The sequence below is a fragment of the Fonsecaea nubica genome (genome assembly GCF_001646965.1).
Source record: "Fonsecaea nubica strain CBS 269.64 chromosome Unknown Scaff110, whole genome shotgun sequence".
Taxonomy (NCBI): domain Eukaryota; kingdom Fungi; phylum Ascomycota; class Eurotiomycetes; order Chaetothyriales; family Herpotrichiellaceae; genus Fonsecaea; species Fonsecaea nubica.
This window is the reverse complement of record NW_019173783.1, coordinates 1-11464: the sequence shown is the minus strand read 5'-3', so window position 1 is coordinate 11464 and position 11464 is coordinate 1. Positions and strand designations below refer to the sequence as shown.

Below are 11464 nucleotides of genomic sequence, written 5' to 3'. Positions count from 1 at the left end.
TGGCTTTTGATTAAGGAAGAGGTTGAATGCTTTCATTGCTCATTGTGTGACTCGGGCATTGGTTCCATCACTAGAGACGCAGCGACCAGTCTAGTCTTCTAAGTCTTGTATGAATATAACCCCCCTTTTCCTCGAGCTCGCATCACAGCCTAGATCTGACCTCGGGCTTCCTTGTGCTATCCTCCTCGTCCTCGAGCTCCATCAGCAACACCCCTTCCGCGACGTCGTCGCCTTCCTCCTCGTTCTCCATCTCAATCACCCATTTCACCTTGCCGGCCCTCGGCGACCTGACTTCTAATTCCATCTTCATCTGCTTCACGAATGCGATCACCTCGTTTTCGCGCACTTCGTCACCCACATCGACGAGCACCTCGACCAGTTTCCCGCTCATGGGCAACACGATGTGGGTCTTCTTGGTCGGATCGCCTCGTCGGTGCGTTGAGGCGGTGGCGCCGGCAGAGGAGGTTGTGCTGTTCAGGGTCATCTTGTAGGAGTGCGTCCTCGATCCAGGGATGGTGTATGAGATGTCGGCGACGAGGGCGGTGGGGAATTCGTTGCGCGTGACACGCGAGATGGAGAGGTGGTGAGCGGGCGGCTTGATGGACGAGGGTTTATCGGCGTGATTCTCGAGCAACACGGTCCAGGCGTCGCCCTTTCTAAACAGTGTCGATGCAGCTCCGATGGCTGAGCCTGCACCGTTGCTCGACAAAGATAAAGCTGGGAGGGATGTGTCGAGTAGTTCCGTGGCGCTGGCGAGCTGTTCTCCAGAGGGGACGAGCCGGTCGAGCTGTTGCTCCAGCCAGCTTGTGTCTGCGTGGCCGGCCGCGAAGGTCGTGTCTGTAAGAATGGCTTTGAGGAGGTTCAGATTCGTCTTGACGCCCATGACCTTGGTCTCTTCCAATGCCCGGCGTGCCTTTGCGACACACTCTCCCCAGGTTGATGCCGTGACAATGATCTTGGCCATCATATTGTCAAAGTCGGATCCCACCACTCCTCCGCGCGACAAGTGGCTGTCGACCCGGATGCCATTGCCAGACGGGAATTGTATGTCGCTAACCTTGCCGATACTCAACGAGAAGTTGGACAAGGGATCCTCTGCACAGAGTCGCAACTGGATCGACGCTGCAGGGGGTGCTTTGTCGGCATCCCTCCACTGTCCTAGTCTGGCGTCGGCCTCGGTCTGTAGCCCTTGAGCAAGAAACAGTTGCTGCTTCACCAGGTCGACTCCGGTGATGCACTCGGTGATGGTGTGCTCGACCTGCAGCCGCGGGTTGATCTCGAGAAAGAAGAACTTCATTTGCTGGACGTTGACGAGGTACTCCCAGGTCCCCAGGCCCAAGTATTTCAGCTTTGTGGCCATCCTCACGGCCGAGTCGATGACCTGTGCAATCACCCTCCTGTCCTGGACGGGTGCTGGAGCCACCTCGACGATCTTCTGAAACCTGCGCTGGACGCTGCAGTCTCTCTCCCACAGGTGCTTGACTCCGCCTCTCCCATCGCCGACGATCTGAACCTCAATATGCTTGTACCCTTCCACGGCTGCTTGCTCGGCGAAGACCAAGCGACTCGGTGACTCGGCCACACACCTCTGCACGGCGTTGTCAAGCAAGGATTCGTCTTTGACGAGTCGAATGCCCCGTCCACCACCGCCATCCACAGCCTTGATCATCAGCGGATACCCAACACTGGTAGCAAATCTCCTGACATCCTCCACGCTCCCAGTTGGTCTTCCCATAGCCTTGAGGACCGGGACATCGCACTCGGCCGCCAATGCCTTGGCCATTAGCTTGTCGCCGGTCCTCTCCAGCACCTCCCAGCCAGGTCCGACAACCACGCACCCGGCCTCAACCCACATCCTCCTGGAAAACTCTGCGCTCTCGCTCAGGAATCCATACCCAGGGTGCACAGCGTCAATCTTGTTCTCCTTGACCAATCCAATCAGATAGTCAATATTCATGTACGACGCTGGGCCATGAGCGGCTTTGACCGCGTGGTGAGGCCGGCCCAGGGAGATGTGTGTGGTATCGTTGTCAGTGTATATTGCAAAGGTTGTAGGAGGTTGTGGCAGCTCATGACATGATTGAAGTATCCGAATTGCAATTTCGCCGCGGTTGGCGATGAGGATACGTGAAATTGGCCGCTGAGGAGGTGGCATATTGACTTGTTCACGCGGAAGAAACTGACAAAAAGTGTTTTCCCCTCCGCTGACCCAGTCTCTGAAAAAGTTCTACAACATGCTTCAACAGAACAGAAATGATGAGAGGTACCAGACAAGAGCCTCGAACCTTGGGGCACTCGGTCCTACGACTCGGATATCCTCAAGCAGCATCTCTCTCCAGACTCCAACATCCACGAAACCTCAGCCGAGGCTGTTCTCCGGATTCATCAAGTTTGTGGGGGAAGAAACCGACGATTAGCCATGGCGTCAGACTAGGACAAACGTCACAGCTCATTATCCATTACCTAGGCACTTGAAACCTGTAGCCGACATCTCCTGCATGCCCTCTGTCTTCTTCTCAGAGGCCTCTTTCTTTCGGCTTTCGGACTGCTGGAATGGGAAAGCAAGAGAAAAAGACAGACAACCTATAGTGGAAGAGAGAGAGAGCATACAGCCACGCCGTTGACCTGGGGTTGAAGAGGCAAAGGGACGTTTCCCAACTTTCTTTGGTCAACGTCAAGAAACGGGCTACTTTCATTTCTTTCAAGTTGGTGGCCAGGTACACCAGCCGAAGCCAGCAGAAGACATTCCGAGCGGCACAGACGTTGGAAGGAAGGCTTTGACACGAGCGCTCACTAGGAACTATGGGCTCGAAAAAGTCCACCCTCTCACCTCAATCGTCAGGTGCTGACGGTAGCTCCAAAGGTCCAGTCTCGTCAACAACCATCAATGATCCAGTCTACGCTCAGCCGACAAGCGCACCGTCTCAACCGTCAGTTACTGGTGGCACTGCAGCGGACACGAGCATAGGGACCGGGCCCAGGAAAGACGATCCGGTCTATTCGCAGGTCGGTGTGGTGGGAGGCAACCAGGAAAGGCAACCGGCACGTCAAGGCCAGATTAATGATCCAGTATATGGCCAGCCCCAAGCAGCTCCCTCGACGTCGGACTCTCCTGCACCTGGCCCAGGAAAGGGCAAGATCTCAGCCGCCGATGATCCGGTCTATTCTCAATCTCGGGGCGCGAGAGGTGGCACGGCCAGTGACCCTGTCTACGCACAACCTGTCTCCGCTCTAGCATCGCCGAATCGACCAGTGCAAGGACTACAAGCCGGTCGTGTCCAGACGCCAGACGACCCGGTCTTCTCTCAATCACAGCCTTCAGGTGCCACAACTACCGCCGTCACTGACCCTGTATACGGCCAGACGCAGACTATTTCGTCTACGGCGCAGAACCCTCCCAGCCGAAGCAATGGAACAGGGCAGACACCTCCACCTGACGATCCGGTATTCTCCCAACCCCAGTCCAGCTCGACTGCCTCAAGCCGCCTCAACCAGCTCACATCACAAATCTCGCCGGCACCATCTGAACCACAAGCCAACACGAAACGGGCGCGCAAGTCCAAATCCTCAGATCCCTCCTCCGACCTGCCCGCCGACTATAGCGACATCCTGACCCACCTCAAGACCATGCGCACCATCGCCACGACCCCAGACACCTCGTCCCGCGGGTACATCAGGCAAAAGACGGCAGGGAAGCTGTGGTCGCGCGAACGCATCGCCACGCTCCTCGACCCAGACACGTGGCGCGAGGTCGGCTCCGTGACGGGGACAGTGACTTGGGAGAAGGACACGAGAAACCCACAGTCCGAGCACGTCCGTGCTTTCATACCCAGCAACAACCCGCAGGGGTTTGGGCGGGTGACTTGTCCCCGGACCGGGATCAAACGGCAGATATATCTGACGTCGGACGACTTTTCGATCCGGTCGGGCCACGCCGACGGGTCGGTGGGCCTCAAGACGCTGTACGGGGAGAAGCTGGCGCTCCGGCTCAAGGTGCCCGTGGTCAAGCTCGTCGACGGGTCATCGGGCGGCGGGTCGGTGTCGACCATCATGACGCAGGGGTACTCGTACATGCCGCACGTGACGGTGCTGTCGACGGTGGTCAAGCAGCTGAACATGGGCATCCCGAACATCGGGGCCGTGGTTGGTCCCGCGATCGGACTGGGCGCGGCGCGCGTCGTGGCCACGCACTTTAGCGTCATGGCCGGCGACATTGGCAGCCTGTTCAACGCGGGACCCAAGGTCGTCGAGGGCGCCACGTTCGAGGAAGGCCTCAGCTTCAGCGACCTGGGCGGGCCGGCCGTGCACTGCACCAACGGCACCATCGACAACCTGGCCCGCAACGAGGCCGAGTGCTTCGCCCAGATCCGCACCGTGCTCGCCTACCTCCCCGCGTGCGGCCAGTTCCAGGCTCCTCCCACGGTTCCCGCCGACGACCCCGTCGACCGCGAAGACCTGGCCCTCCGCTCCATCATCCCCCGCAAAAAGTCGCGCATGTACAACCCCTACACCATCATCCTGTCCGTCGTCGACCGCGGCTCGTGGTTCGAGATCGGCGCCCTCTGGGGCCGCACCGGCATCACGGGCCTCGCCCGCCTGGGGGGTCGGCCCGTCGGCATCCTCAGCCTGAACTGCGAGGTCAATTCCGGCGCCCTCGACGCCATGGGCAGCCAGAAGTTGATGAAGATGATCAAGTTCTGCGACGTGTTTAATCTGCCCATTGTGCAGTTTGTCGACGTTCGTAAGTTCACGTTCCCTTTTTATATTCTCTATTCTCCGTTTGTCGGCCTACGTACAAGTCTCTTCTTTATTTTTTCTCTCTCTTTGGTTTGTTTTGGCAAACTGTATATCCCTCCCTGTCCATATTGCTCGTGTCTAAAAATCTCCATGTTGCACGCTTGTTCGTTTTTCGTGGAACAAAGTTCCTTCTCTGCAGGATTCGTCATGCGCCGCCGGACCCCGTGTGCTGACGTTCTCTGGTATCTACATAGCTGGCTACGCCATCGGCACAGTCGCCGAACGGACCGCCACCATGAAATGGGGCGTCGAGCTCGGCAAGGCCTACTACAGCACCACCACCCCGATCTTCAGCGTGGTGACGCGTCGCGTGTACGGAGTCGCTGGCGGCATCATGCTCGACAGCCGCGAACCGTGGATGCGCATCGCGTGGCCGTCGGGCAATTGGGGCTCTTTGCCTCTGGACGGTGGGATCGAGGTGGGTCATCGTCACGAACTCAAGACGATCCGCGAGAAGGAGGGCGAAGAGGGGTGGAAGAGACGGTACAAGGAGCTGGAAGACGAGTATATCCGGTTGATGAACCCGGTGCGGACGGCGACGTGCTTCAACGTCGAAGAGATTGTGGATCCCAAGGACACCAGGAAGATCTGCTGCCGCTGGACCAGGGAGATGTATGGTCTTCCAATGCAGGAGCGGTTGGCGGATAGAGCCTCTGGCAAGATTCATGTGGTGTTTACTTGAACACCACCACGGACGGGTCGTTTGCCGCAAGGTACCTCCCTTAGCGGCGGATAATGGCTGGTAAGAGGGCCGCTCATGCATACAAGCCCTTACAAAATGGCAGGATATCTCGTAGCACTGGTAGATCTTTTGCGTCTCCAATTTGTGAGAGAAGACACACAATGCCCGGAAGGAAGTGATGCCGCGAAAAAGTGTCAGAGCTGCTAACTCGCCGCCTAATCGCTCATCTCTTTCTCCAACTCCTCAAAACCATTGGGCGCATCTTTCAGTTCCTTTGTGTTCCCAATGCCCTGCAACGTCAGGTAGACATCCGTACCCCAGCCGTACATGCTCTGCAGGGCGATACCCCCACCAAAGTACTCTGCGTAGGCTCGTCCCAAGGGCAGCCCGTATCCTAGACCGGCAATGGACGATTGGTTCGTTCCACTGTTTGAGATGACATTCAGTCCCTCAGAGCCGTCGCTAACGACACTGGACGCCGCGGAGGCTTCTTCATTGTTGAACGTGGTGAAGCTGTATGACCAGATATTGGGCAAGGCTTCAGGTGGAATGCCACCCCCTCGGTCACGAATGCGCAGAGTGATATAAGGGGTGGCAGAGTTGAGAGAACCCAACACGTCCTCGTCAGACGAAGCGCAGTACTCGTCCAGCCCTTCCTGGGAGAAATCATATGCATTCTCCTTGCTGACAGAAAGCTTCTTGAGCAATTCCAACTTGGTGGTCTGTACGTCGGGAGCCGAGGCAATGGTGACTTCAATGGGCTCCTTCTCATTTCCACTTTCAATCGTGGCACGGAACGCATTTTTCAATAGTTCTGTGATAATGTATTCCAGGTGCATGGGGATGTGTGCGAATTCTGCGTCTTGGTCCCCATTGATGATCAACGAGGGTCGAACACCGTACTTGTACTCACAGACCTCGCCGACAAAGCCCTCACACCGGCGGACGATATCTGCGGGCCGCAGGGCAAGGTCTATCACGCCGACGTGTGTCGGGTCGGGTTTCTGTCTGGCCGCCTCTCCTGTGGAGGCCATGTGCAGGGCTAGATGCTGCTCTGCGACAAGTCTGGTACCAATTCTGGCGCGGAGATGTTGGTCGAGAAACCGAGTGACTTCAGCCGGATCCACGTATTTCCTGCATTGGAGAAACCCCTGTGCAAGGACGGGGATGGTGTTTGAATGTGTCCGGACAATATCGGCCATGGCTTCTGTAAACTTCATCTCTTCCTCGATTGTCTCAATGGATTTCTTGTAGAAAGGTTCTAGGGTGGAAAGAGAACGCAGGTAGTTGTTGTAGATCTTGGAGACATTGGGGTTGGACACCACAATGAAGGGCAGGTTCCGAAGGGCTTGGATACGATGTGCAAGTCGGGCAGGGAGGAGGGACAGAGTGAAGTTTGCGGAGGAGAGGAGTGCAGAGTCTCGTAAGGGAGGTTTGCCATGTCTGTTTTTGTGGTAAGCAGTTAGCAAGTCATCCGCATGAGTGGTGTGAGTCAAGACTATCACCAACACACCTAACGAGATCTGCCAGAGTCAGAGGCCGGCGGGGGAGCGCTGCGAGTCTCTGTATCTCGTCATCTGAAATGCTGGCATTCGACGGCGGATGTGACCACTCGTTTATATCAGGAATGAATGGCTCTTCGGGCGTCTGCGTCGCCCATCTTCGCTGGACAAACGAGGGGGGAAGTGCCCGTCGCCGAAGCGCAGTTCTCAGCATTGTTTTCTAGGAGATGCAGTCATTATCCAGAGGAGAAGTGGAGGGCAGTAGTTCGTTATCAGTTACGGGTTTCTTAGCCGTATTATTGGAATCTGTGGCTCAGTGTAAAGACACACGACAGTGGCATTTGGTGGCATTGAGTTGAGAATGACGCACCGTGTGTGCAGCTCCATCTCCGCATTTTTCTAGAACGGAAATATAGCCGAGCGAACATGCATCATTTCCCGATTCGGACACTGGGACATCCCTCAATGTGGCACCAGCCCACGCGTTGAGCTCAAGGATAAATTGAATGCCCTGCTTGTAGATGCGATATAGAATTTCGAATTATCTCGTTTTGTGACACAAGTTTCGACCACTATCATGAGCCATTGACAAAGAAAATGCTCCAGCACATGTGATCCCAGCTATTGCATAGCCTTTCCTCTTCTCGAACCTTTTATGAGTCCATCTACGATCCACCAGAAGCTGCAACTCCAGAATACCCACGAAACTCGCCAGCCTCCTCTTTCAGCAGAATAGGTATCTCATCCTCCACCAAAGACGCCATCAGATCCTTCTCCTTGGGCTCCCACCCCAGTGCCCTCAGCCGGTTCGCCCTACTCCTTGAATTCGACCCCACGACCCATGCAGTATACTTGCCAAAGAGATCGTCAAAGTCACTTTCAGGAATCGTTTTGGGTTCTGGTGACTTGATCCGCCCGGCAGCATGCAAGGCTTTGGCAATCGTTGCCACTGCATCCTTGAAGGCGAACTCGCGGCCGTTCTCGCAGAAAAAGTAAGGGTTCTCGAGGACCTTGGAGGCGTCGGTCTGCTCGAGCCAATGTAGAATAGTAATGTATGCCCGAGCGAGGTCCACCACGTGGATTTCGGACCACACGGAGTCGCCCTTCCCAACATGGCCGGCATAACCGTGTTTCAGCGCAAACCGAGTCAGTGTCGGCATTTGAATCGAGAGACGCTTGTACTTGGGGTTGGCGCCGTAGATCAACGGCGGGATCATGATGACCAGTTTGGCCTTGTTCCCGAGTTTCTTGCGTGCGCGAAGAATGGCGAGGTCGATCAAGCGGTGCGAGGCAGTATCTGGGAGTGCGTCAATCTCCTCAGGCTTGTCGTCGTGGTAGATCTTGTCGGATTTGTATTCGCCCTTGGCGTCGTCGCTCAGGCATGATGTGCCGCTTGTGTGGATGAAGATGGTCTGGTTTCCTTGGCTTGCGCGTTGTTCGACGCCTGCAATGACGGCTTCGACCGAGGGCAAATGGTCTGCGGTGGCGGTATGGATAACAATGTCGCTTGCGAGGGTCTGCTCAACGATAATGTCTCGATCGTCCAGGCTGCCGATGACCGTCTTTGCGCCGCTCTGTTGGAGCTCGGTCGCGTACGCTTCACGACGAGTCAGGGTCGTCACTGCATAGTTCTCTTGGAGGAGGAGATCAAGCACTTCGCGGCCAATGAAGCCCGGGCCAATGAGGAAGACGGATTTGCCGGGGGTCGCCATTGAGGGTAGGAAGTGGAACTATCGAAGGAAACTCGTGTAGAAAAAGGGATGTGTGGTGAAGGAAGTGTTTCAAGCAGACTACAAGGCTTTTAATATCTCGACTCCTTTCATCATCGAGATGCTCCAATGCTATACTTATCAATTACCGAGTTGGCATGATCCCAACGGGCCCACTGAGGGGTGGCAATGCGAGGCTTCTTACGCAAGATTGTCGACGCGACGGATTGGCCGAGGGTATGTAGTCACCCACCTGTGATGGGGATTTTAATGATGAATGTCGGAATTGTCTACTTTGCGCTGTCGGACCGCAGGACTTACAAGGACTTTGGTGATGATGGATTCATTTTCGGTGATCCAGCCGCTTAAGCTTGGGATTGCCTGGTTTCCAAGAACTTTGCAACTGGGGTGGGAAGGAAAATGAAGGTCACATTAGTAATGAAGAATCCAAGGAAGAACTTTGATCCACTTAACCGAACCCCACGTGATAATCCCAGGAGGCATTGGCCCCTCATTCTGCTTTGGGTCTAGCTCAAACTACTTTAGCACCACCGTACAAGCCTAACCCGTATAAGTAATTAGGGCTGAGGCACCCACGGAAAATGGATGATTCCATGTGTGGCTGTTCTTCTCAACTTCATGCCACACTGAGTTTAATGAGCCGACAGCCACTGATTCGTTCCTCGTATCTGGGTGGTCAGTTGTGTCGCCTGCCAAAGAGGATAGTGCGCTGGCGATACTGGTGTTCTCTCGAATGCATTCATGCCTTCTCGATGCACACGCGCTCAATGAGGCTGTGATCATCCTGCTCAGCTTGATCTGGCGGGTTGTGAGCAGAATATCTTTTCTGCAGAAATTGCGGCAAAGGCAAACGCTTTCTTCATCTCGGTAGCTGAACATTTTCATCATCTTATGAGTTTGCAGATCTGACTTGTCGTGTCCCCCACTGCTCTGGCTGGCTCGCGGGCAAACGAAGTCGATACCTCACACAGTGGCCACGGGAGTCCACTTACTATGATTGACTGCCAGATTGTGCGACTATAAAGGGCACAAATGCTGCTAAGCACGTTTGACCAGGCCCGACTTTCTCGTCTGCGTCGTCCATCTCTGAAAGGCGATAGTCGGACCCTGCCCCAGAACCCCTTACAGATTGGCCATCTCAAACGCCGCAGATCAACGTGGTCCTGAACTGACCGGGGGATAAGCAAAAGTACAAAACGCACAATGGACTCCCCCAGACCCTTGCTGTCGGTCGGTCCGTCGCACAGTTGCAAAGTCTTGGAGCCGTGTTGCGGCCTGGCCGATCTCGCGTTTTCCGAGGTCCGCAAAGTCTAACCCCACATTTCGGTGCGGTGGACGGAGTTGGCATCATGTCATGAACACGGGGTTCGACAGACATAAAGAGGTAGGTAGGTAGGCCAGAGAGCGCCATGAGGGATATGTCCAGACAAATAGTATCTCTGAAAGAGACAAGCGTCGCAAGAAATAAAACAAAAGTCCTGATCAGTTCTCACCTCGTGGTTGACCCGATTGACTACGATACCCACTAAGCCACTAGCTTGTACAACAAGCTCGCAAACATGCCGTCCACCATCACCAAGCCCGACCTCGAACACTTTGTCCCCGTGAAGCCGACGTCCGAGCCCCTGGAGTACGCAGAGCTGGTCACGTTGGACCTCTCCACGTTCGACAATGGCCCGGACGCGCGCAAGAAGCTCGCCAGCGAGCTGAACCACGCCATGCGGACCCAGGGCTTCTTCGTCGTGGTCAACCACGGCATCTCGATCGAGCAGATCGACCGTCAAGTCGACATCGGGTACCATGTGCTCACCAAGACGCCGGTCGAGGAGAAGCAACGCCTGCAAGGCCGGATGAAGCAGGAGGGTAGCTACCAGGGGTTCAAACCCCGTAACTACTGGCAGATTGACCAAGGGGTCAGGGACCAGATCGAGCAGTACAACTGGAACCGCGACCTGACGCTGCGCGAACACCCGTCCACGTTCGTGCCCTTCATCGACGAAGTCCAAGAGCTGAACGACTTTATCCACAAGGAGATCTTGGTCCGGCTGCTGACGCTGTTCGCCATCTCGCTCGACCTGCCCGAGGACTTCTTTGTCAATCTGCACCGGTACGAGGTGCACGACGACTCCTGGTACCGGTACATGATGTACTTCCACGCGCACAAGGCCGAGGACATGCAGAAGACGGGCGGCGTGTGGCTCAAGGGTCACTGCGACTTTGGGTCGCTCACCATGCTGTTCAGTCAGCCCATGGCGTCGCTGCAGCTCATGGACCACTTCACGGGCAAGTGGCGCTGGGTGCCGTACGTGCCGGGCGCCATCATCGTCAACGCCGGCGAGATGATGGAGTGGTGGACCGGGGGTTACTACAAGGCCACCATCCACCGCGTGTGCCAACCGCCCGCCGACCAGCGCAACCAGGACCGTTGCGGCCTGTTTTACTTTGTCGTCCCCAACGACGACGTCAAGATCAACACCCTCCTGGACGAGTCGAGCGTGCTCCGCGACGCCGGCGTGCAGAGAAAGTTCGAGCCCGGCACGGAACCCACGTCGAAGCTGTACAGGTCTGCTCGCATCAGCGCGTACGGGCAGACCGAAGTCTTCAAGGGCAAGGGCCAGGGTATTCAAGAGGAGACCATCGCGGGGATTAAATTGAAGCATTACAACTGAGGGGGATATACTTGATCATTGAGGGGAGGTTTCTTTTCTCTCCTTCTCTTCTGGGCAGAAAGTGGGGCCCCCGGGGGGACGGTG

At 55.9% G+C, this 11464-nt stretch overlaps 5 protein-coding genes across 5 annotated transcripts; 2 read left to right on the top strand and 3 right to left on the bottom strand.

Moving 5' to 3' along the window:
* Positions 1 to 142: 142 nt before the first annotated feature.
* Positions 143 to 2155, bottom strand: AYO20_10384 (hypothetical protein; the record flags this gene model as incomplete). The annotated part of the gene is made up of 1 exon (XM_022648642.1): positions 143 to 2155. One exon carries the CDS (start codon positions 2153 to 2155, stop codon positions 143 to 145), a length of 2013 nt encoding a protein of 670 aa, XP_022495359.1.
* Positions 2156 to 2802: 647 nt separating this feature from the next.
* On the top strand, positions 2803 to 5479 carry AYO20_10383 (hypothetical protein; the record flags this gene model as incomplete). The annotated part of the gene is made up of 2 exons (XM_022648641.1): positions 2803 to 4741; positions 4992 to 5479. 2 exons carry the CDS (start codon positions 2803 to 2805, stop codon positions 5477 to 5479), a joined length of 2427 nt encoding a protein of 808 aa, XP_022495358.1.
* Positions 5480 to 5694: 215 nt separating this feature from the next.
* Positions 5695 to 7195, bottom strand: AYO20_10382 (hypothetical protein; the record flags this gene model as incomplete). The annotated part of the gene is made up of 2 exons (XM_022648640.1): positions 5695 to 6922; positions 6993 to 7195. 2 exons carry the CDS (start codon positions 7193 to 7195, stop codon positions 5695 to 5697), a joined length of 1431 nt encoding a protein of 476 aa, XP_022495357.1.
* Positions 7196 to 7646: 451 nt separating this feature from the next.
* Positions 7647 to 8693, bottom strand: AYO20_10381 (hypothetical protein; the record flags this gene model as incomplete). The annotated part of the gene is made up of 1 exon (XM_022648639.1): positions 7647 to 8693. The coding sequence occupies one exon, from the start codon at positions 8691 to 8693 to the stop codon at positions 7647 to 7649; it is 1047 nt and encodes a 348-aa protein (XP_022495356.1).
* A 1577-nt stretch (positions 8694 to 10270) lies between these two features.
* Positions 10271 to 11380, top strand: AYO20_10380 (hypothetical protein; the record flags this gene model as incomplete). Its single annotated transcript, XM_022648638.1, has 1 exon — positions 10271 to 11380. The coding sequence occupies one exon, from the start codon at positions 10271 to 10273 to the stop codon at positions 11378 to 11380; it is 1110 nt and encodes a 369-aa protein (XP_022495355.1).
* Between the last annotated feature and the right edge of the window lie 84 nt (positions 11381 to 11464).